The 26348-nt window shown below is 43.8% G+C and overlaps 2 protein-coding genes across 4 annotated transcripts in view; both read right to left on the bottom strand.

The window, feature by feature from the left end:
• The window catches only part of LOC142585313 (solute carrier organic anion transporter family member 74D-like), a 572676-nt gene that overhangs the window by 257334 nt on the left and 288994 nt on the right, over positions 1-26348 (bottom strand). The window lies entirely within an intron of this gene.
• Oatp30B (Organic anion transporting polypeptide 30B) overlaps positions 88-26348 on the bottom strand; it is a 260297-nt gene continuing 234036 nt past the window's right edge. For all 3 annotated transcript variants that reach the window (XM_075695979.1, XM_075695977.1, XM_075695978.1), the window contains 9 exons: positions 26112-26325; positions 22043-22207; positions 17800-17880; positions 13870-13987; positions 13209-13371; positions 9993-10183; positions 8837-8901; positions 7862-7985; positions 88-7149 (listed from right to left, as the gene is read on the bottom strand). In XM_075695979.1, the coding sequence (XP_075552094.1) occupies positions 6798-7149; positions 7862-7985; positions 8837-8901; positions 9993-10183; positions 13209-13371; positions 13870-13987; positions 17800-17880; positions 22043-22207; positions 26112-26325 (1473 nt within the window). In that variant the 3' untranslated portion in view covers positions 88-6797. The remainder of the gene's footprint in view (positions 7150-7861; positions 7986-8836; positions 8902-9992; positions 10184-13208; positions 13372-13869; positions 13988-17799; positions 17881-22042; positions 22208-26111; positions 26326-26348) is intronic.

The following is a 26348-nucleotide window of genomic DNA, read 5'->3' as shown; positions in this document are numbered from 1 at the left end:
GCGCCTTTTTAACGGCAACGAAAGTTCATCCACCACTGACCACCACAAAAACGGTTGAAAGAGTCAAAAGAAAACTATTCACTTTAAAAGAAGACAATGCCATTATTTTCAAACAATACAGCTTTTAATGTGCCATGATGTTTCTTGTACAAAAAGAAAATGTATGAAAACGGCAACAACTCGCGAAGCCACAGGGTAATCTTGCAGCGCAGCTATATGTATACTGGCAATACACTTTAATGGGACTGCGGCAATGGCAACAAAGGGGCAGTCCTCTTCAAGAAAACAGCATATGCACAGACATGCATGCTAGTACGCTAGTTCAGATGAAGTGCCAACATGTTTAAACGTGTCAGTGTCAGCTACGCAAGAACAACTCATTAGTGAAACACTACAGAAAATCATCTCTTATATAAAAAGAAATTGCACAGTTATGCTCCGCCGAGATTCATTTGTAATGACGAAGACACAATGCATGGTAACAATTTCCCCCCAAAAGAACATGGTATCTCCATGCATTCCTTCCCTAGTACGAGGACAACAACATGCTGATCATGTACTGGAGAACCCTAAATACCACTGCAAGAACATCACTGTCTTAGATACACATCCATATGTATAAACAGGCGGAAATAAATAAAAGTTAAAACCACTGAAGTTTCAACGTCAGAACAAAGTACACTCCGTGCAGTAATCTCTACAGTGCCCTCCTTCGCCTTAAAAAATAACAAGGTGTACAACGCATGTGAAACGGGAGCAAGCATGCATACAAATCTGCATGACAGACATGTCTTGTTTGCCTGCACAACTTGACCTAAACAGAAAAATTTTGCTTTGCTACATTGTCCGTGTAACACCTTTTGTAACTGTACACGTGAAAACCAAAGCTGGAAGCCTACACGATATACAAGGTGTCCCAACGCACCTTGGGACAAGCCCTTAAAACTGCAACTGCACTGTACAAAACGAAAAGTGTGCAATGCAGATGGCAGTTTCCTGCGAAATTAGAAGACTCCTATGTTGGCATGTTAATCAGTCAAATTAGTACCACCTGACCCACTGTCCACACATCACTGGTTAAATACCCTCGTTCAGAACCACCACTTTCTGTATTTTTTTTTTTATCAAAATGGCATCACACAAAACATGCTTGTTGCGGTGTGTTAGAACTTGAAAAATAGACGATGCATAGCACTAAAAGCTCTCTGTTGTTGCTGGCATCCATTGGCGATTTTCCCCTGCCAAGCTCTTCTGCATCAAAAGTTAATTGAACATGGAAAAATACATAAAAACTGCAAACCACTCAGGGAATGATGTATAACACATACCATTTAGTGTCAAACGTGTCCCGTATAGGACGGTGCATGATACAGTGATAATCTTGCTGCATTACAACTGGCAAAACCAGAAAAAATATTTACCACTAATGTGTTTTCAACCATTATTAGAAGTCTGTTAACTGCATGCTTTAAGAAACACTGAATCATAATGCAGGAGGACAGTGCTTCACATTTCTGAGCTGAAGCAATGAGATTAAACAGATTAGTTGCTCTTCCGATGTGAATGTTTTGATGCATGTGGTTATTGGCCAACTTCGTCTATGGTATCCTCAGAAAAGACGCGCTTGTCTTTTGAACATCTTCAGAGCAACTACATGAACCTAACTGCACATTCTTTTACTTCCAGTTTCTGCATTAAAGGCTGTATTTCTATGCAGCTTCATTACGGGCCCAGTGTGGAAGTACAAGTGCGACCAAACCGCACATCACACCTTAGGTAAATTTGATCTAACTTATCAAATGGATATGCTATGAAAGCGGATTATAACAGAATGCAGATGTGCGGTTATTTGCAAGTCTTGATCCGAGGCTGTTTCTCCTAGAGATAATCACGAGTACAAAAAGTTTACCAAAGCAAGGTTATTCTGTACAGTTCTGTACCCAATACAAAGGACCACAAGACAGTAAAGAACTAACTTTAATGATATGCTGGAGACACAGCAGACTATTTCTCAAATATATGCTCTATTCATCGCTTCCCATTATCCTATCTACACAAACCAAAAACTAACTATAAAAGGGTGTCTCTGGCTTGTGCTTCTTTCTATTCTTAGTTAGCGCACACAGAAATAATTCCTATGACTACCAACATGAATACACCCTCCTTATCTCTCACTTGCATAACTTTTAACGTTTATTATACATAACTTACCTCTAAAATGTATGCATACACTTGTGGACTTTCGTTTTTCCTTTCTTTTCCTTCCCACAAAAAACAATATAGAAAATACAAAACGCAGTGCACCCTAAAGTGTGTGATTTCAATTTTTTGTTTCACTTTCCTAGTAGTGGAGAAGGGGGCCAATACCAGCTGACATCGCCCCATCACTGGGCCAGCATGACTTGAAGAGGAGTTAGCGCTGTCCAATACAGGACCAACATTGGTCAGGACAGGCCCCCTTTCCTGTGCGATGAGAGCTGCTTGATTTGAATTGAAAGCCATATGTGCGGAGTGCTCAAGTCTATTGCTGGGCCAAGCACCTTTCAAGACTAAAGAGACGAAGGCTGCTTCAAGTGTGCCTGGTAGGCACACAAGCTAGGTTCATATGCTCAGCACGTGGATATTGCCATAGTTTGCAAGAACGCGCGGCGTTTTTTACCCCTCATCAAGGGCTTTGTGCACAAACTTGTCGCACTCTAGAAGAAAGTCCTAAATCTTAGCTCTGTCAAAATATCTCATCTATGACATACATGTATATACATTACGAAAGGCAAGAGCCACCTGTGACAATATTTTACAGTGTATCACATATGCACTTGAACACGACTTCAGGATTGCTCACTCTGACCACTGAGATTCCATCAAGTCGTTAGTGTTTCAGGCCATAGAGTGATCATATGGTTCAGTTTTTTCGTAAAACAAAGAAGCAAACTCTATCAGTGAAGTAACTTCTCATCTAGAGTTTGCATTATGATGTATGATACCAGCATTGACTATCGAAAACATCGAGCCATACACCCATATCACATGACACCTTCAACGACCATTGTAACCAATAACCTTTCAAATCATCGAGTGCTGTGGGGTCAGCTACATGATCCCACGCATTATATCCAATGAAACTTTGTGGATTTTAATGGTCACAGGTTTCGATGCTCATTAAATGTGTGCAATGTGTAAGGGGTCGTTAACAGAACTATGCTCAAAAATAGAAGTGGAATTGTGAATAAACTCATCAGTGCAATTTGTGATAACACCGATTGAAAATTCTACCTGCTCTGTACAAGTGAAGTTTGTTTTTTACATAGTGTATGAAGAAACAGGACACACGTAAATTGATAAAGGTCAAGAAAAAGAAATTGCCTTATCTACGACATGTGGTACATGATGTGGTAAAACTGGGTGAGCTTAGCTAACCTCAAGGTCCTAAAAGCGGTCTTCCTTTTCTAAGCTCCGTAGAATATATATTTTTCAGGTGTAACCTTTATGTAGATGTAATTCTAGGTGTAACTTTCATTACTGCTAATAATGTAAGAGAAGGAAACAGCAATTATATGGGAATATGCTCCTTTCAGAACAAAAAGTTCAAATTAATGTTGATGTTACAATGTGAACATGCTTCAGTTGAGAAACAAACACCTGGTAACCTTTGTTGTCGCATGCAGTTTTTATTACAGCTGTTTGAACCACGATAAATAGAACATGCAGTGAATGCAAGTATTTTTCTGCTGCAGATATCAGATCAGATAAAATGAATGCAAGTACAGACATGCCAGAGGCTGCACGCTGTGGAGATGAGAAACAGCCTTCTGAGTGAAGTATTTGTGAATGCAATGATTATGCTGCCATTTATAAAGAGTAAAATGTTCACCTTACAGCACCCCACAGATTAGGACAAGAATAAATGCTATTGCCACAGGCGCAAGAAAGGAAAGAAAGAAAGAAAGAAAGAAAGTAACAAACTATGAAATTCTAGTCAATATGTGACCCTCTCACAAAAGAACATTAAATAGTAGCTTTACAACTCTCATCAAAATGTGAAAGAAAGATAAGAGTAAAGGATAGGATATGCCACACACATACACACACACACACACACACACACACACACATGGGCAGTTTATCTGGTCCACTGAACCGCTTAGAACAAGACATGACCTTAGGAAGATTAGCTGTAAAAGCCATAAATATCTGAACCAGGGAAGAATACTAATTCGTAAAAATGGAAGCCACATAAAACATGCGCTGCTTCTCTGCTGTAATGAAACACATGCCAGGAAGCACGGAACGACTCAGAAACATAGCAAGAGAAGCAATTCGTTAACCCTCTTGCTTCATAAGCATTCTGTTTATAAAGCATTCTGGCACATCAAAAATAGGGGGGAAAAAAAATAAAGTGATGTGACTTGACAAGTTTAACACAGATAAAGTGTCACTGCATCGAAATTGTGACAGTTTATAAGGCAACAGTACCAGGCTAGCTGGCGCGGCCGTCGTGTCATTGCACGGAGAAAGTTGAACTTGGGACTGTATTTTGTTAACACTCCATTTCATTTTACATTCTTTCTGCCTTTTGTAATTGGCTCAAATATAGCATGGTTGCTGCTGTGTCGTTATCACTTGGATACCGTTGAAAATTGTAAAGGTAGCTTTCCTGCAAGGCAGTTTGCCCTACTAATGGCAGCTTGGTCGTTTTTGCATGCAGCATGCACAAGCACAGCTTGCTTGTATTACGACATGGAAAAAGTAGATGAGGCTACGTTAAGGAAACAAAAGCGACGTGAATTGAAGTGAGGCTCTCGTGACGAAAGCATGCGTGAGAGTCAATTCCCGGCACGTGCAGGTGGAATTTAATTTTCATTTGGACAACAACTGGTGCCGCCATTAGTTTAGAAAATGTGCAATGTAGAGAAGCACACTTACAAATTAGGAAAAGGATCCATAGAAAAATGAAATAGAATGTTGCAAAACACGGGCCTAAACCACCCTAATGCTCATGGTTGTGAGGTGTCGAGTGCGGAGTGAAAGAAACTAGCTTCTCATTTTCTGACGGGCTGAGAAAGAATGCAACTTGTTTTGTAATCAACAGCACGAGCCAGTCGCAAAGCGAAATTTCATTTCGAAACATATAATTTTCACAGCTGCAATTAAATGCTGTTACTACTGTCTAGTGTTTAGGGTAAGGTGATTCGAAATAACTTGGCCAGAACAAAAGTGCCAATGATGATGACAAAAAATGAGACCTTAAACGGACATTAAAGACAATATTGATTTCATCTAGACAGAAGGATCAGACTGCTCGTATTGCGAACATGTTTGTCCTGCTATGAGCAAAGGCTTGCTCTGCAAAAAAAAAAAAAAAGCGAAGGTGTAATTTTTGAAATTTCTGAATAGGCTACGTGTAACATCACAGATTTTGGTAGTAACCGCCAAGGCCTGGACAAATGCTTATTGACAGAGTCAATTGTATTCTAAAATAACAAGAACAACCAACCTTGAAAATTCTGTGAACACTCCCTGCCGAAGGGCACTAACATAAAGAAGATGCAGTGATATCTGTGATGTCGCGATGCCATCAGTGCCGCAATTTGGTGCTGAATTCAAGAAGACAAGTTTGTCCTCTGTTTTTGCAATAATATATTTCTTCTACCAACGAAATGTACATTAGGATTTTGAAGGGATAATTTGCCAGCTTAAACTGCATCATTATGTTAATGTCCCTTTAATGCACAAGGAACAGAGGGCCATAGCAGTTTTCAAGCGAGCAATAAAAACTTTACAAGAAAATGCAGTGGTGCGGAAAGAGAGCCATTATGTAAATGCTAGGTGTCTGTTTGAACAAGGATAGGAGTAAAAAAAAAAAGCCTGTCATTACCAATGGAAGTGTGTTACTACCTACTACCGACTTGAACGTATCCTCCCCACCCGATAATATTTGTACAATGTGATGTGGATGACGAGTTGTGCATCAAAAATAACACTGCCACCATGCCCAAGGAAAACAATCTCAGTAGGCTAACGGCAAACAATCACTTCAACGCAGAAAAGGAAAGAGAACGAAGAGGTGATTGCAGCTATGATCTGCCGCTCTGAACGCACGCTTGCTTAGTGGCTTTTGATGCGACGTTGGCTTGAAACTTGTCATTTCAGAAACGCCACCAAATCTCCAAGGGTATAAGCACTGTAGGCACTCTAAGGTCTGCATATTACCTGCACATGTTGTGAACAGTGGTTCCCGCATCCCAACGCTGCCAGGAGCCACTCTGGATGTAGTGGTTATTGTCATTTTCGGGAGGCCCAGAAACAAGGCCTGTGACGTTAGTAGGCATGTTCTCTGTTACCAGCGGTGTCATCGACGGTCTGACGGCTCTGACATGTGCTTGCACAGCATTTACGCCACGTGTCAAGTCCGTAGTTTGCAGCTAGTAGAACCAAGAGGTGGTCGGTTTCATCCGGAACCTGGGGGCTAGTTGCCGATACACGATAGGCAGAGTGCTGAGCCAACAGCCTCATCGTACGCTCTCCGTGCGCCAGGAGGGGCTTCTGGAAAATCGCAATACAGCCCAGCTGGAGGTAGCTGCAAACATTCTTTCTTCCACCATCAGAAGGCAGTTGATGAGCGTGCAAGTCCAACTCAGCTTCCGTTGCGGTTTCGGTCGAAGCACCCGGGGCACGGCAGGGCTTAGGCTGAGCCTCTAGCGTTATTTGTTGACTTGTCATGTATGTTCACGTGAGGCTGAAGATGACTCAACACTCGCCGCATGACTCACACACAGTAACACACCGTACTAGTTGAGCTAGCAGACCAGTTCTGATGGGCCCGGCTGAGCTGCGGTGCTCCTGAGCAGCGGCTGACAGTGCCGGTCTTTCTCTTCATGCTCCGTAACCGAGTGGGCCGCATTCTCATTGCCACTGTCGACAGTGTCCTCTGCACAGTTCCCCAGAGGGAGGATGTCTTCCTTCTGCTCGCCTTCGCCCCAGCCAAGCGCAGAAAGACGGTCCAGCGAGATGATGGAGGAGACGATTTCTCCGACCGTCATGGGTGGCGCCTCCTTGAGTTCGCGCTTGTGCCGCCACGTGATCAGAAGCCAGTCGAGGAAGAACAGTAGCCCGGCGGCCACTTTGAGGCCAGAGCAGACGGCAATGTACCTACACAAACAGCAAAATAAATGAGTGAATGTGAAAATGACCTCCTACATTGTCTGGTTCAGCGGAGCTTTTCACATCTGTCCTTCGCTACCTTCTGATTATCTGTTGCTTTTTCGTGATGCAAAGATATGTAAGAATTTAAATCATAAGAAACAAACAATTCGTAGCCTGCAGACCTTAGTAATTGACTGCATACGTGCCTACCTGTGGCGTTTAAAATGAGTAAATATCATGTAATTATTGGGGTGTAGCACGCATTTAAAGAAATGAAAACTTTGCACGAGCACATGCCATTTATGGAATACATGCACACTTTATTAACGATGATTTAGCTTTAGACCCAGCTCACAAGCAGCCCCAAACTTGGGACAGAAGAGATGGAGCACGAGGCATCCCGACCATGAGCACGCACTTGTTGGCTCAAGCTAGCAGACAACTTGGGTCACTGGGAGAGTGTAAGAGGCTAGATAGATAGATAGATAGATAGACCCAAGGTGTCTAATATAGCCAAAGATTGCTTTGCACTAAAAGAAAAGGCAAATTAATTTTCCCATTGGACCAGGATCCTTAGCAAGGCGTGATGTAAACATTGTGCAGTGAGGGAGGCTTGATACAGCAGTGCCGACCAAATTTTGTGTGGCTGGAAACATTTCTAGCCGTTAACCGAAAATTAGAGCCATCAAGGCACCGGCAATATTTGAATGAAACTCACCTCAGTCGAAACTGCTCAATGTCATAGACTAAGCAGAAGCCCCCTGGCTTGCCGCAGTGAGCCTTTCGAAGGATACAGGACGAATCTATCACATTACCAAACATTATTGGCGCTGGGATGTAACCTGGAAGCAGATACAAAGAGTGTCAATGTCGATAATAACAAACATTCTTGAGATTGCTTTGTGTCACAACATTATAAATTTTAGTAAGGATTAAATACTAAAAGAGACCAGATGCTGTGGCTATGTTAGGCTTAGCCATATGTCTCATTATTGTAAGTTTTACTTAGCTTGAAAGACTTCAAGTTTTGGAACATACACAGCCTCATAACACCTGATTTTTGATTCGAACTAGCTAAAAGTTTGTTTATTTAAATGGTTAATTTTTTTTTAGAAACAAGTGTTTCGAGTTGCAGCTTCCATGGTACTGCATGCAACACGTGCTCGCTGCTATTGTAGCTAGAGCTCATTTAAGTATGCTGTACTTTTGTATTGTTAGACAAAGGTGGTTGACTGAATGACAGGCTTGGTTCAAAATTCATACTTATACTACAAGAGAACACAGGAAAGCTAGAACAAAGGAACAAATGCTTGAATATGTATTATCAGCATAATATTTTAGTGACAGATAACTATTTCAGTGTGAACGATATGTAGTTTAATGCAACCACGATTTTGGTACCCTCCACAACTTTGAGCTGTCTGTCTAAAAAAAGAAGCTGTGCTTCATTTATGTGTGCTGTCTTTCACCTATCTGGACATTTGCTGTGCTTCTAACACAGAGCTATTGATTTCACCAGCAATATGAACATATTGCTGGTGTGAAATCGATAGGTAACATTAGCTTAGCATAATATAGACAATGTGCATGCATGAGCGATGGGACATTATAAAAAAAAGGGATTTCGTTTCTTACAGTAAATCTTCGTAAGATGCTAATTAACTGCGCAGAATGCGGTTAGTTGCACACTTACCAAATAACCTAAATATTACAAATTGCATTCCCAATGCAAAGGACCTCTCTTCTTCACCAACAGATCTGAAAGCGTGAAAAGAAAGCAGTTTAAGCATGATTTTTGTGCCTGCATGAATGAAATCATGAGTGGAAACAATGACAGATATTAAAAGTCCTGTTTGCTGCCTGTATATATCCACCACAGTTTCATGCTTTACATGCTACCTGCCATTGGCTACACGAATTCGCTACTCACCATGCAATTACAGATTCGATTCGTATGTCTACAGTGCTCACATTCTGTCCCTCTGTGTCCATATTTTGCATTGAACATTTAAGGATGTCTTAAGAGAAAGACTGAACTTCGGCACTTGCATTCATGGGAAAGGCGAGAAACCTGCCATTCAGCATGGCAAGGCACATATCACACAATGAAAACATCCACTTTTTGCCCCACTACATGGTGACGCAAAATTCCAAACTGGACGAAGGAGACTTTGATCTGGCGATGCAAGCACTCTGTGGCCACTCCTCCACTGCTGATACTGCCTCAGTTATCCCTGGTGTCCAGAGCAGACACTGCAAAGTCAGTCGAGTAACGCCCACTTCTCTTAGTCATTCAACACCCATGTGAATGAAGAAGCTAAACACTAAAAAGGAGGTTCCAGTCCCTGGACTGTCACTTCGACTATGCAAGCCTCTCTGGTGTGAATTTGCTAGTTTAAAGTGTGCCGTGGCACATAAATAAGGGAGCAGAGGAAAAGCAGCTGCATACTGGCATACCGCACAAGTGGTCAGCTGCGAGTAGCACATATGGGTCCGCCTCGAAGGGCTGGTGATGGCTGGGATCAAATATCGGCACCTACATAAATTTTTCTTAAACAGTGGACTTTTCTTTTCAAGCAAGCCATGTCAGCTACATCACAGCTGTACGCTACTGAAGCCACATCAGGCAGGATGGCGTTTAGCTTTACTCAATTTTCTGCACATAAATGCAGAAAATAATAATAAAAAACACCTCATTCATACTTTCAGGTGGATGCTAGTTTACCCTTTCAAAATGAACAGTTGATGATCATTTAGAATTGAAACAGATACTTTGCGCATGTTCAAACAGGCGTCATGCACATGTTGGGAGGGATAAGGAAATATTTTCGGCAGACAGCCGGGCTCACCGCAGTATGATCATGAGCAGTGGCATCTGCGTGATGGAGACCACCAAAGTCATGGCAAACAGAAGCACCATGAACGGGATGAATGCCAGACACGGCTGTGGACACGGCCCACTGGTCGCCAGCGGTACGGCTGTCACTTCGGGGTTCATGGTCACATTAGGCACGATGCAGGCACACGACGTGTAGTTGAGCTGCACGAGGAAACCCACGTGCCTAAAAGTTACATCATGCTCCAAGGAGGACAGGAATTGGAAATGGCATGTTAACACATGCATACCGTTTTCCTAATGAAAACACAAATGGGAACGCTGTTTACGGGGCACCTTTGCATGCCTATCCAAGCAAAGGAACACTAAAGAAATACGAAGCTATGCTTGATTAATCTTATGCTTCTGTAATAAACAAACAACCAGTTTTACTGTGATCTGGGACTAAGTACGTCCAAAACAAACAAAAGCAAAAGATAGGAACTTTAAGAAATCCAGCACCGGCTGCCCTTGAATTCATGGACCATGGCTGCTTGAATCTACTCGATTGTTTACAAGTGAAGAAAGACTACATTGCATTAACAGTCAGGAAAAGCTGAAGGTGGCAACATTGTAGGGAGGGGGGGGGGAGAGGGCTTTTTTCTGCACTAAACGGCCACAAGTCATGAGGATAGTGTTACGGGGATGTTGGGAGTATGGAAGATTATATTTACAATATATATACAAAATGAGTCTGAGTAGTTAAGATGGCTGACCACCAACAGCCCGCAGCAGCCAGCGTCTCACGATCTTCTTCTTCCTCTCTTTGTTCATCCTTCCGTAACAATACTGTTAAATTTGTGACATCAAATTGGCATCTTTGGCATCGCCAGCTTCGGCCCCATATTCAAAATGGAAGGCCTGGCCATGCTTTTCGCCCGTTTTACGTGTCAACAAAATGCAGAATACCCAAAGAATTCTCAAAGCATGCTATACCTGTTTAAACTGATGTCATATTCCATTCTAATGTTCCTCGATATCATGTGGGTTGGAACACGGCACAGTAGATGAGATAAATTAAATAATAGAAGGGTGTTGGGTTACATTAAGCAGGCACAGCTGCATGGAGTTTCAACGCTTATCATTTATATGCCATCATGTGCAGTTGTCCTGTTGGTTAGTATGTAGCCTGGCAGCTGAATCTTTCTGCATATAGTGCTAGCTACTGGGCATAAACAAAGCAGCAGATGACTATTTTCTGCAGATGTGGGAGGAGATAAGTTTGAACATGTCACATAGTCTTTGGGCATTGAACCCAAAGTGACCTGAGGTGTCAGGGCCATCTCGGCCTCAGGCCTCCTCAGAGAATGAGGATAGAAAATAATCGAGCTGGTACTGTTTCATGGCCAATACAGTCAAATTTCGGTAATTCGAACTCGAAGGGGCCCAAAAATTTGTTCGAATTAAAGGAAGCTAATCGAATGGAGGGCTCACCTGCCGTGGTGCATGTTTCAGAAGATTGATTCATACGTATTTACAAATTACAGTCAGTTATTAGGCGTATCAGTGCTTGTACTGTGATAGGAGGTGGTGGGTGCACGCATGTATAATAAAAGGCAACATATCATGTCCTGTGACTATTGCCCCTTAGAACTTTTGGCATGCTTCACTGCATAAAACTTGACTTTCGGGAACCAGCATTATGCAACGGCTGTGCTTTTCGCACTCCGAAAACATTGGCGAGGGTTACAAAGGCAGAGTCGGCGCCATTGCTAACAGCGGCAAACTGTTTCAATGAAAAACACGGCACCGAACCGCAAGAAGCTAGGTATCGACGTCGAAGTAGGTAGGCCTAGCATTGCCGTGGTGTGGCTATGGCTGCCAGCAAGAGCACCGGCTTGAGGTGGCATGATAATCAAAATGGTGATGGTGGCGGCTTCGATTAATGCTGTTTGGGACCTGCGGTCATGACAAAAAGTCCGGAAAGTCAGAAGGTGAAGGTTTTTGCGTCCGAAATTTCAGACATTCTTATACATTGACTTTATGGGGTACGTGGCAGTGCCGCGGCACTAACAGAAGTCACTAACCCGTCACGAATACAAGTAATTGGTGATGCATGCCTGCACAAGCCTGCACACAAATTTCCACCACGGCTCTTTTTTTTTTCTTTGCGCACGGCATTGAGAAGTCTCTCCTAAGTTTTTCGTCTATGGCGAGGTCAGAGGAATGCTAGTCGGAGGCCCCGCCGCGTGATTTGGCACGCTGCTGAGAGCATTGTCGAAGCGTAGTATGTTTGAATTAACTGTCGCAAATGCTTGCGCGTTTGAATTACTGGGCATTTTTGCTCATTGGAATACACATAGCTTTGACTGGACAACAGTGTCAGTTCGAATAAACTGAAAGTTCGAATTAAGCGTTTTCGAATTAACAAGAGTTGACTGTAACAACAGCACGTTGAAAATGAAGATGAAGGAAGGTGTAGGCACAGTGCCTCTGTTGTGTTTACACCTTCGTATGTCTTCGTTTTCGGCGTGCTGTAGTTATTAGCCTCCTCGGAGAGACCTGCTCTTGTAAATCTTGTGGTGTTCGAATGAAATCATTTGAAATTTTCTATGATCTCTTCTCTGTGCTTTTAGCTATGCCATTAGAGAGATATTACTTGTCCGTAAACGAGTTATTCTTTGCGAATAACCTGGTTATCGAAGATGTTTACAAGGGTGACCATTGGCGGTACCATCTATTCGCACAAAGCTGAACCACTGAGAACACAGAGATATTATTGCAGTGTCCAATCCCATTCTTCTTAGCTTCTTGTATAAAGTGTAAGCAGTGACATGTTCCTCGAAATGCAATCGACTTTTATTTTTTTAGTCAAGAACGCCAAAGTGACACAAGATATATATACACACACACACACACACACACACACACACACACACACACACACACACACACACACACACACACACACACACACACACAAAGGAAATACAAAAGCAATGCAACATAGGTAAATATCAGAAGAAAACTAAAATGAAAGCGACGACTAATAAGATTAAGAGAAGGGACACTGAAGGAAGACAACTCGACAAATATTATAACAGTATCACACGCATATATGAGCACTTGCAACCACTATCGAGAGAGAGAGAAAAGAAAACCAAATACCAGAAGTTGAACGAGCAACCATTGCAAAATACTGAACATAATAGAACAAGGAAGATCAGGAAAGCACTTTCTGAGCACTCACGTGTGATCCATGGCCAGCTCCTGGCCTGCAGCCTGCATGGCACGGCGAGAAATATGTGATGCCGTTGCGGCCGCAAACAGGCTCGATGTCATTGGGTGAGCAGCGACAGCCCATGTTGCAGTCGGCTGTTAGGTTCACCTGGAACGTATCCAGCTCACTGCTACTGCAGGTGTCACAGAAATAGGGTGGGGGAGAGAAAGAAACAGAGGCTTCAGTGGGAGCAGATGCCAATCAGGCTGGGAGCTTCATTGCCTGCCATCGCACATGGGAAGGACTGAATAAAAGATGAAACATTTTTGCTACAAAGCAGTATACCCGATGCTTTCCTTCTCACACTTGAAGAAATGTTCATCGTGCTTTGTAAGAAATTAGAAAGCTTCAATAAAAGTTTGCTCTCAAAAGTCACTAGAGCTTACTGTTTTGTTTTAAATGTACCATATCTCACAAAAAAATTTAAAAAATATAGAAAAAGAAGCCAAGTTTGTTTTTTAGGCAGCTGTTAAACAGAACCAGCGGCAGAATGATGCATAGAAGTGCAGGAAGACATAAAATGCAGCTCACATGACTGGTTTACCGTTGCAAAAGAGCCAACATAAGAAATCAGAAGAAGCAAGTTGCACGGCACAGCAACGCAACAGCAACTTTCTGCAAGAACACTTACTTGTTGAAGTAAGGAAGTGTGGCCCCAGCCATGCGGATGTTATCACAGCCTAAGAAGTACAGTAGTGTGTAGAGACCCATGCACAGCAGGTTGAAGCAGAGCACAAATTGAATGGCCCCTGAAAAAGAGCAAGCAGGCACAATCATTACTGTGTGAAGCACTTCGCACATTTATTTGCATAATAATTTATTCATTAATGCAAGAGCATTCCTTCACTACCCATTTTAGCCTGGCTGGTTATCTGGCTGGGCTGCGATTTTGTGGCGATGCCTTTTCCCGATGCTAATGCGTTCCGGCACTTGCCGCGTTCGTGAGTGGCTGCGTTCAAAACTCCAGCCGGGGCGGAACGTCTCTTGACCACTCACGAACGCGAAAAGCGTCGGCACGCAATAGCATCGCGAAAAGGCGTCGCCACAAAATCGCAGCCCTGGCCTCGGAATAATGGTTGAGTGAAAAAGCAATGAAGAGAGTTTAGTCCCTTGCAAGGAATTGAACATGGGCGTACAGCATGATAAGCAAGTAACTATCCTTGATGCCAACTTGATACATACCGTATTTATTCGCGTATAACCCGCACCAAAATGTGAAAAAACGCGTTTAAAAAGTGGGGGTGCGGGTTATCTGCGAATTTTTTCCTTGGGAGGGGGGGGGGGGGTCGGCTTCACCGCAATGTGCGGCGGCCTCCCCGTGTAGTCCGCCATCCCCATCGTCATCGACGCTTGTCAAGCCGATGAAGGGCCAACGAAAGTAAAGGCCAGCATTGTTGAGCCTCGCGTTAGGCGCTGTTTAGTGTACTTACCCCAGTTTGCACTGTTTGCCTGCTTTGTTTTGGCATCATGAGTGCGACTCGACGGCAGTGTTTCACAGCGAAAGAGAAGCTAAAGATTATAGCCGCTGCCGAAGAAATCGGCAACAGAGCTGCTGCAAGACAGCATGACGTCGACGAGTCGTGCATTCGCGACTGGAGGAAGAAAAAAAGAGAGTCTCGAAGCAACGAACCGGAACAGGCGAGCGTTTCGGGGTCCGAAGACTGGCGCGTACCCCCACCTCGAGACGCAGCTTGCGAAGTTCATTGAGGAGCAGAGAAGTCGTGGCCACGCTGTTTCGACTGAGATGGCGCAAATGGAAGCCCTGAAGTTGGCCCGGGAATTGAACATTCCACGTGAGTTTCGTGCAAGCCGTGGATGGCTTCAGCGCTTCATGCGAAGACATGGATTTTCTATGCGGCGGCGAACAACCATGTGCCAGCGGCTTCCTGAAGCCTACGAGGAAAAGTTGTTGAACTTTCAACGATATGTGATCGCACTTCGGAAGGAGCACAGCTATTTGCTGTCTCAGGTGGGAAATGCTGATCAAACACCTGTGTACTTTGAGATGCCGATGGACACGACCATGGAAAAAAAGGGCTCCAAATCAGTCGGCGTGCTGACCGGCGGAAATGCCAAGCTGCGCTGCACAGTCATGCTATGCGCTTTGGCTGACGGCACGAAACTGCGCCCGTATGTGATTTTCAAACGCAAGACGCTACCTAGCATTCCACTGCCCCCAGGAATCGTTGTGCGTGCGGAAGAAAATTCGTGGATGAACAGTGGCCTAGTCGGTGACTGGCTTCGAGTAATCTGGGAGCGAAGACCAGGTGCCTTGCTGGCACGCCGGTCGATGCTCGTACTAGATTCCTTCAGAGGCCACTGCACTGATGCGGTGAAGGCTCGCCTTGCCGAGACCAGCACCGACCTCGTCATAATACCTGGCGGCATGACGTCCATGCTACAGCCACTCGACGTGTGCCTGAACAAGCCGTTCAAGGCACACGTGAAGCGGCTGTATGCCCAGTGGATGGCCGACGGCATGTACGCCCTCACACCGACGGGACGCGTGCGAAGGCCTGATATTCCATTGCTGTGCCAGTGGATCGTGGATGCGTGGAAAGCGATACCGGCCGATTTGGTGCGCAAAAGCTTTAAAAAATGTGCGATCAGTAATAGTCTGGATGGTTCCGAGGACGACTACGTCTTTGAGAGTGGCGATGAAGCCTCGGATGGCAGTAGTGAGAGCGGCGACGATTAAGAATCGGATAAGCAGTGACGTGGTGGCGGTCGTTTGAATAAATGTTCTGAAAACGAAATGATCACTGAGTGTGAGTTGCATCTTTCTAGCGCTCATTTTTTTTTTTCAGGTAAACGTGCGGGTTATACGCGAGTTCTTTTTTTTTTTTTCCGCCGAGTTCAAAGTTAGGGGTGCGGGTTATACGCAGGGGCGGGTTATACGCGGGTAAATACGGTAGCTAACAAGGGGTGCAAAATTGTACACATCATACTTCAGCCTGCACCGTCCCATATTAGCCATCTTGGGCACCACAGATGAAGATGAAATGAACAATGATGCAATAGAAGCTGCATAAAATAATGTATTTACTCACATAACGATGGCACTTTTTTGTCAAAAGAATTGATGCAAATTCAGGGGTGCGATCATTACGTGAGGTAAATTTTCCGCGAAAAGAAAAAAAAAATGTTTTTTTCATCCCACATTTGCTGCGGGATGACAACAGGTCAACAAACAGCCGGCTGCCACTGTAACAGTGTGGGATACCAAAACAGAAATGGTGGCTGGTGGAGCAAGCCGAACGTGATTTTTTTTCTTCTCGTGAGTACATTACGTGCATTGAAACAGTTTCTTCCATACCAGTAATGAATAATATCGTTAATATCGGCCAGGTTGCGGCAATAACGTAGCCATGTCCACTTTGAGGAGACAGAAAGAGATGGGTGCGCTTAGCTGCCAGCGACATAGAAACACATGGCGGGCATGCTGCGAAAACTGCGCCATTTCTTTTCCCAACTATCCTAATATGGCACGTTTCCACTATGGGTGGGCGAATATCTTAGCTGTGTTACAAGCGTCGGCATATGAATAGGGTACACTTCTAACGTATCAGTGTAAATGCGACTTGAAAAAAGAGGGCACGAGTGAAACACAAAGGAATTGCACACAAGGAAAGGGCGTTAGACACGGACGTCCGTGTCTAACGTCTCTTCCTTTTGTGCGCATCCTTGGTGTTTCGCTGGTACCCCCTTTCTTTCAAGTTCATTATGCACCAACCGGCCCAAGAGCTTGTGGTAATGCACCGTAAATGTGACTACTACCGTTGCCACATGCGATTCGTTACGTGCCCACGAGGGCAGACGAGAATAACTGAAAGGCGCCTTTTTTGTTGTTGTTGTTGTTGTTTACCACAACCATTATAAAGCCTACAAAAAATAAAGCCAGGGCAAGTTTGGACGTAGCCTTTTTTTTTTCATAGAAGTGTGGAAAGTGAAGAGAAAAATGGAAATGGGGCATTTGCTTAAGAATGTTTGGCGTGTGCAGACCGCTTGGTATGTCTTGAAGAGTCCTTTGCGTAGCATTCGACAGCATTTGGCAGATGGTAAGCACGATCATCATTAGATAGACTTGGCACACGACATATCTCTGTGGCAAGTTCAGGATGTGATCATTACATTGGATAGAATAAAATCGAATTTTGACAACAAAATTCAGGGATGCGATCTTTACGAGAGTGAGATCATTATGCAAGTAAATACGGTGTGTGTTTGTGTGTGTGTGCGTGCACAGCCTGTGTGAGTGCTCTCGCATAACCTAGAGAGTCATTGTAGATGGGTTCTCCAGGAATTTTTTTATCCAGTGGGAGTGATGAGAGTACCAAATAAGGGGGTAACAGGGAATCAAGTGTACTACGAGCATAAATTGAAACATGAACAGGAAGAAATTGTTGGGAACACCTGTTGTGTATACAATTACATGCTAGTGCAACATGTGATCGCATTGAAGCCATTTCCTTACACTGTGGAGCCCTAAATGTGCATTTAGGAACCTGAATTACCTGGCGTCCTTCACACTGAACAACATTACCAAGTCATAGAGTTTTACCTTTCGGTCTCATTTGGAACTTCTTAAGGACATAGCCTCCCAAGAATATTCCAACACAGGCACCAGGAATGGCGATTCCACCTGTTCAGGAAAAATAAAAAAGAAGTGTTAGTAGGCCTCATATGAGAGGGGACCCAAAAATAATTGGAATCGCACTCCTGCGCATTGTGTACTTGTAGTACCAAGGTTGCGTAGCTAGAGCACTGCAGGAGGACCTCTCCCGAGTCAGTATGGGAATTGGCGTCAACCGACAACCAAGTGTGTGGTTTCTTTGGCACTTCTGTTCGTAGTGCACTCATGACACGAAGAAATGGCGGATTCTCCCAAATAACATGCAGCTTTGTCGCTTAGTTTTTTAATAGGCAAGAATGCAGCAGGAACTACTGTGATGATGCAAACAGCTTGCAAAAAACATGCTCTCAGTTACAAGGAAGTGTACGAGTGGTTTGCTTGGTTTAAAACGGGGGAAATGACCATCGAAGATCATTCCCGTTACTGCCATCCTTGAAGTCCGCGAACCAAGAGCAACATTGCCAAAATCCGTGATCTCATAAGGGAAGATCGATGCAGAACCATCGACCGACTCTAGACTTATCCAGGTTGTCGTGGAGCTCCATTCAGTGCATTTTGCATGAAGATTCTGGAATGCGACAGGTGACGAGTAAGTTTGTGCCCAGACTTCTCAGCAAAGAGCAAAGGGGGTCGTTCTGTGGAAACCTGTTGTGGAATGAAAGACGCAGCCGCAGATGATCGAGCGTTTTTCAGCAAAATCATCACAGGTGACTAGTCACGGTGCTATGGGTATGATCCCACAAGTAAGTAAGAGAAGTCAATGGAAGTCACCAGGTTCACCTCATCCAGAAAAAGATCGTCAGGCTAAAATGAATTTGAAGACAATGCAGATCTGTTTTTTTTTTTACATCAAAGGGGATCGTATACTAAGAATTCGTCCCTCAAAGCCAGATCGTCAACTAACTCTATTTTGAGATGTTTAAACAGCTGCAAAGAAATGTGGAGCGAAAACTCCCGGCCTTGTGGAATTCCAGTGAGAGTGATTCCTGCATCATGACAATGCTCCCATGCATGCGGCTCTCAGTGTTTGTAGGTCTTTGGCCTCAACGCAGATGACTGCCTTGAACCACATGCCCTATTTGCCAGATTTGGATACTGGGGACTTCTTCCTGTTCTGTCAGATGAGAACGGACTTGAAAGTCAAGCATTTGCCAATGTCGCCGAAGTCAAACGCAATGACACGACAGTGCTAGCAGGCATAAAAGAGGCCAAATTTTCAAGGTGCTTCCAACAGTGGAATGAACATTTGGACAAGTGCATTAGTACTAATGGAGAGTACTTTGAGGGTAATTAAAGCTGTATTTGAAAAAAAAAGAAAAGATGTCCATGCTTGTTATCGGGAAATATCAGTTATTTCTGGGTCCTCCCCCCCCCCCCCCTTGTATACTGCTCTCAGCACTAAATGTGAACCTACAAAGAGGTTCAGACATTTGCAGATGGAAAAAGTGCTGCCCTACTTGAGAGCATTGGAAGGACAAGAATATCAAATACTCATGTTCCAAAATGTCACGGCAAGTACTAAAGCAACAGAAAACATGGGGAAGAAAGAATAAAAAAATTTCACTTACCTGATAATTTTTTAGTAAGATAGCGCAATAATAAACTCTCAACTGTAATCACAAAGCTGAAAGAAATCCATAACTTAAACAAGTTATCGTTATTTCTGTGCCGCTGCTTTTTCTTTTTATCTTGTCACATGCCTTAATAGGTGCACAAAAGCAGAACTTCAATTCTACAAGTATGCCAGTTTCTTATGTGAAAAGTGTTGATTGTTTAGATGGCACAGTCTTTCTACTATCTACACAAACCATACAGCAGTTCATGAACAAAATGACAAGGACACGACCTTTCAATTACAAATAGGGGTCTTGCCCACTTGCTAATGTGCTGTACCACATGCCTATGCAGGCCACTATCTGGTGAGATTAAACTGTACATTCTGGAAAATACAGACATTAGGCAGTCCCAGTTCACTTTGATTAGTGGGTTCCACTGACACTATAAGTGCTTTATTTCAGGAGACAGCCAGTCAAAAAAGTTTTTGTATCATAGAAAGTGCTAGAAAGTTCAATTTTGTCACGGCTTTGCCACGTAGCCTTAAGTTTAGGTTAATAATGTGGCGGTCGTACAGGAAACGTCTACTCCATTATTCCATTCAAGAATGTATGAACTCGCTACACAGAAATTTCAATTTTTTCTCGCATTCCTTGCTGCGAGAACTTTTGCAGCCTGGGCTGCTTGTGTATGTCAAATTGGCGATGTGATGCACATAGTGATGTGTGCCTTCACAACAAAACTAGTAAGCACTGCTTCCTTGTCCTTGCTTAATTCTACTGCGTGCTTCACTTTGCTGCAGATAAGTAAAAGTGACTACAGTGCACAAAACAGGCAAGGGATGATTAACGGGGAAAGACACAGCAGCCATAGCCAAAGATGGCAACCTGAGCCTTAGCTCTTCAATTCTCCTTTCTGAAAAAGAACCGTCTAATCTCAGTAGAGGCACATCAGTTCTGCGGAATCCCATAAGGTGGAGGAAGGTTCATGAAAGGAAAAAAAGTTCTCATCAAGCAGAGTTTAGCGCAAAGCAAACCCATATGGGCTTATGAGAAAGAAAACTTCGCAGTTGAAGAAAAATTTGTCCTGGCTCTCGTTTGATCCCCACGCTAGAAGGAATATTTCTTCAACTCTGAAGCTTTCCTTCTCAGAAAACCCATATGGGTTTCCTTTGTTACTTTGTGCTACATTCGAGTAGATGACAATTTTTTTTTCCTTTCGTTCCTGGGAAGTGCGGCATGCAATGTTCCTTTGTTGATATTGAAACAGCTTGTTTTGCGTCTGTGTGATTCTCGTCAAGGTTGCTTTCAAGCCCACGTGTCTTGCGATTGGCAGTCGTGTGCTCCGAAATTTGCGAATCCAATACCTGTGGAACTGAAAATAATCCTTTACTAGGAAGTAAAAGCACTCGTGTTGGTCTTTGTTACTACAGGCGCAGTCCTTTGTCTGTTTCTACACTACAATCTCCTCCATTATGAATTACCAACCAGCCCATACTTATAACTTGCAGACAAGTACCAACTATAGTAACAGCTCACTTCATAGTACTCCAGTGTCACAGAAGCCTTGTAATAATGGCATATTTTATTACGGCACTACTGAATATTGTTACAGCAACAAACACAGCCATTTGCTGACTTCGCAAATAGAACTAGCTTACCCACAAAGCGCATGCGCCTTGAACAAGTTATCTAGTAACAAAATCTTTACTACAGGATTGATAAAACAACAAATGATATGAGGTGTCTAGCATTAAGAAACAAAAAAGAAACCCGGGAAAGCATAAAATCCGAGTTTGGTTCAGCAGAAGCGGCCAAGGCCACAAATGACACGCATCAATCCAGTCATCACATGCCCGCTCACGGCTGTCGTATAGAAGTGCGCTGGAAAATGATTCGTGTTTGCAATTGCCGATACTGATTTTTAATGTGCTATACTTACGAAATTTCTTGTTTTTCATTCAATGATACTTGGCGTTCTTCCAAAACATATTCATGACACAGAATTCGTTGGTTATATTCAGCCAACAACAAATAAATGCACGACTAGTGTGGTCTACCTCCTACATAGAGACAAAGAACAGGCTGGTTATGTTCAAAAGCTTTGATCATCATAAGCAATGTTTTTTATATGTCAAATCATAACTTTACCACAGTGCACTAAACTTTCCAATTTTTAAGCAGCACCAACACGGGAAAATAGTGTCACAAAATAATGTTCATATGTGTATTTTTAAAATTTAAAACATAAACGACTTTTTGTGTTTAGAGGTGACACTATGAGCTACAGTCACCTGTTTTACTAAAAGGGCAAGTGTGGTGAAGAAGCTAATGCAAATATTATTCTAGAGATTTTTTTATTCCTGTTCTTATTAAGCCCCCTCCCCCTTCGCTCCACCATTCACAATTTATAAACATGAGACCAGCTAGGCTTACTAAGCAACTCGCGCCCCCTTTAATAACACTAAAAATCAATAAACTGTACTAAAAAATCACTTCTTAATAGAAGCAAACCGGTCACGTGCGTGGCTATTGCAATCGGCAAAACTATATTACAAATCCAGGTTTCCTCAACGAACTGAGGCTGCTGCTGGAGAGCAGAGAAGCAGAGCTGTCACCTGTGAAAACGTTGGCTTGCGATTTGCCGATGTTGAACTGAGTCTCCAGGTATTTGGGCAGGAAGACAACAAAGCCACTGACAATGGCCAGCTCCATGCAGGAGCCAAGGCAAGTCACCATGTAGATGGGGTTACACAGCAGGCGCCACATCGATGCTGGTATGTCTGCAGGAGACAGAGAAATTGGTTAATTTCGACTCCCTGTCCAGGGCTTTAAGTTTGCATCAAGATATTTTAGATCTTGTAACATGTGCTAATGTTCTAGAAAAATTTAACTTAAAACAGAGCCCGAGACGTAAACCACACTCAGGAGTGCGTGGCGTGATTTTTGTAGCATAAAGCACTTAAGTGTGGAAAGATAAGAAAAAGAATGAAGATTTAGCGAAAGAAGGACAAACTGTTAAGTGCTTTGTACAGAAAAATCACGCCACGAACATAGACGGACTCACCCACATCGCTATTCTTATCCAACTCATGAATTGTTTACTTCAGAGAAGAAAAGGCAGTCTATAGCTATAAAGTAGGCACGTGCCACATAACGGTAGCCTCTAATCAGACCACGTGATAATTTTTCCATAAAAAAATAATTTCAGCCGAGAACGGCGATAGGTATGCTTCGCTGATACAAGCTGCACCTTCTTTCTGTATGTCACCTGCTTCAAGCTACTGCACTCGCAAGCGGTTGTATTTTTGCTCCTACCTGGTATATTTTCAACTCGCACAGTTGCGGTTTGCACCAGCACATGTCGCAGTGCACTGAGAGGTGGACACTTCTATTACTTTTAATAGACAATTGTGCTGAGTCTGTCTGTACAATTTACTGCCAACTGCCACCGCAAGACCGAGCTTAGCGAAAAGTTCCATTACCACCTAAACACTGCTTCCTGATGAGTCGGGCAGCCGCCCATCGAGAATTCAAGAATTTTTTTTTGTCTTCATTCTTTTCATTATTGTGCCTTTGGTGCATGGGCAACCTGTAAGTGTCCGCACAGTGGTAGACCCTGCATTCGCCACATGCATTTTTGTGTTGTTTAAGTGTGTGCACAGGTCTCCATACCATGCTTTGGCGTAGCCAGGGGGGGAGGGGGAAGGGGAGAGTTGAACACCTTCTCCCTTGAAATCTTCTGATGAAACTGCCCCATTTTTTTACGGAACAGAAAGTGTCAGGAGGTGGGCTCTGAAGGAGCAGCATGGATGAAAGGAAAAGTCTGAAGGGGAAGGAGGGGTAATCGTATCACCGTACCTAGACCCCAAGTTTATCCAATTGGCTCACAACAGCTGCTGTGTCTATAGTAGTAGTGTTTCCTTGCCTTCTCAAGTCACCATTTCCATATCACCCCTTGTATGGGGGGCGGGGGGGGGGACAGGGATAGTGACAAGGCTGTTAATCACTCGTTTTGTGACTGCATAAGTTCTTTCCATTCTCTGCCTCCTCTCCTCCCTCCTCTCTACCATTCTATCCAGTTTCCCTCTAGAATTGGGTATAGCAGAAAGGTAAGCACAGCAATTTCTGCAGTGGTTATGCAGGGGCTCACGGATAATTACATAAGCTGTCAAGAGGCTAACGTGGCGATCGAGGCCCAGGGAGCCCCAGAGGGCATTGTGCACATTCGACACGGTGCAAAGGTCTAAATGAGTTTCTCGCGTCTTCTTTCCTCTCTGCTACGCTCCTTCCATGCAAATACATGGTCTGAACTACCCCTGACGGGGGCCAACTTTCAATAAAAAAGAAAAAGCTTTGCTTTAAAGGAAACCGTGATTTGCGCACGGCAAGATATATCAAGGATGGGGGTGCTGGGACAGGGAAGCAATGAAACCGCCACAACAAACAGCTGGGAGGGCGGGCAGGTAGAAGAATGGCCTCGAAGTCCATGCAGAAACACAAATATAGAATAGTTAGCGGCCACCGGACCGTTCAACGAACCGGTGAATGTTGAAGAGTGTAACAGTGACTAAAGGAAACGACTGTTAAGAAGGGCATTGGAGTGATGGATAAGAGGAGGGGGGGACATGCAGAAAAGGCGTCAATAATGAAGTTGGCGCATAGTTATGGACATTGGGAGAGCGTCTCGTCACTGCCCGATCGCTCGACACCAGACAGCTGTGGCCAGTCGTCTAGCTGAGGCTCACCTGCCACGTGGTAACACGTGCTGCTTGCTGTGGAGAGCCCAACCTAATTAAACATCTCAACAATTTTTTGAACATATGGGTGTCAGGAGACACGACGCTTTCAAATCTCTCGGAGCTACTGGCCCTTATTTTACTGCAAACAACAGATGCCGCAGTTTTCACAAAGGCTTCTAAACAGGAAGCAGCCCTGCTTCGGACTGTCTGCCTCATCAGTTCCAGAGTGTGATCAAATAACAATATGTGTGCGTCATGACTGCGATACCATGATCACAAGTTATTTGCAAGCATCTATTCAAACAAGTCGGACAGCAGGTCACCAAAAATGAGTGAAACTTGCATCACATGATACTATCGAAGTTCTAGCGCAAAGCTTCGTTCCTTTATTTTTAAATCTAGAATAATATAGCATGCCCAATATGCCAAAAGCATGATTCAGTGATAGGAAACTTGCAAAATAGTGCCCACCCTCTCCTGCACGTAGCCGTGGCCGTACCACTCACTAGAAGGTCTGGCTGGAAAACAATGGTGATCTCTACTGTCACCTGGACTGCAACAAGTCTGGCTTGCAAATGGCAAGACATACGATAGTGCGCTGTCTTGTTTTTGTATGGCCCCATTTTTAGCGCTGTTTGTCTTTCCAAGTCATGTACCAGCTAGGTCATCGACATACATTATATAAATGCATCAATGTGCCAATGAAATTCGAATTTTCTAAAATACCATGACTTTTAAAAATGGCATAAGGAAGATAGCATAATATGAAGTGAAGTCGCTGCAAAGCGTGCATCCTCGTTGTTGCAGCAGTGCAGGGTTTGCCAGTGGTAACTTGGAAGGTGTTGAATAGGAACAGTAGCTCGTTGTGCCATTCTGTGGATGAGGCTACGTGGTTATAAATACCAATGCTCGCACATGTGCAGCAACATTCTTGCAAACGGCTATGCTGTCGTTAGGCCTAGCTGCGTCGGCACTCACTATAAAGCTCCCTGCTGTTAAGTGCCGTGTTTTTCAACGAAACGATTCCCCGCTGTTGGCCACGGCACCGAATTTGCCTTCATCATCCCCGCCGATGACGTCAAAGCGCGCAAAGCACAGCAAGGGAAAAGTGTTGCATAATGCCGGTGCCTGGAAGTCAGCTTCGCCGCAATACAGAGGTGTTACGCGATCAAGCACATGCAATGTATTGCGGTAAAGTGCACCATGAGTGCAAAGGGACCACTGTTGCAGGTCATAAATTTGTTCTTTGATTATGTGTGTGCACACCCGCAGTCTCTTGTCACAGTATGAGCACCGAGATGACTAGCAATCGTACTGGCAGGCCTTTAAAGCTATTTCAGACGTGGCTGTGGCGATTTGAGCCCCTGAGGGCAGTTAAAAGCCTGCATATTCGTTTTTTTGGACTGCCCGCCTTAGGGAGTCGGGGAAAAATAAGACGTTGGCTGCATTTACAAGTTGATTTCTTGGTGTTTTGTCAACTGCCGCTGTGTGCCGTGTATTTATGCGAGTGTATTTTATTTACTGCCTTCCATACTAGCCACTGTATTCCTTGGTCCGCACAATATTTGCATAATTTTCATGTCTATCGAGTGCGAATAAGTTATAAAATTTAAAATTCAGTGCATGAAATGAAATAAGGATTTCCAAATCAAACTCTCACACAAGAGCACAGCTTAAGAGCGCCGCTCCAGGAATTGTGGAGCACCAAGGAGCGCATCCTACCGAGCCATTTGATAATATCGCTGATAACACAGCCACTCTTTGTTTGTGATAGAATCTCTAGATGTGTTGTAGTCAAAGCTTGCAAGGCATCTACGTGCGACTCCTCATATACTAACGCCTTTAATTCGTGCTTCAAAGCAAAGGACAAAAAAAAAAAAAAAAAAAACCCCTGAGACAAAGCTCCAACAACACAAGGATGACCTGCCATGACAATGCACAATACCTTTGATGTCGCGGCCGTATTTCTGCTTTTGTGGAATCTCAGAAGAGGAAGCGTTGTGCTGGTCTGCGACTCCAGAGGGCTTCCAGACCTCCACTTTCTGGTTGACACCTGGAACTACCATCTTGGTTCCTCCCATCATGTACTCTTCGTCACGCTTCAGCCGTGCTTTCTCTCTCTGCAGGGCTTTGGGGAATGCGAAGAAAGGCACTGCAACCTGCGGCACAGTTGAGAAGCGGA

This window comes from Dermacentor variabilis, chromosome 6, assembly GCF_050947875.1.
Source record: "Dermacentor variabilis isolate Ectoservices chromosome 6, ASM5094787v1, whole genome shotgun sequence".
In the NCBI taxonomy this organism is placed as follows: Eukaryota; Metazoa; Arthropoda; class Arachnida; order Ixodida; family Ixodidae; genus Dermacentor; species Dermacentor variabilis.
Note: the sequence above shows the minus strand (reverse complement) of the source record. Positions and strands in the feature narration are given on the sequence as shown.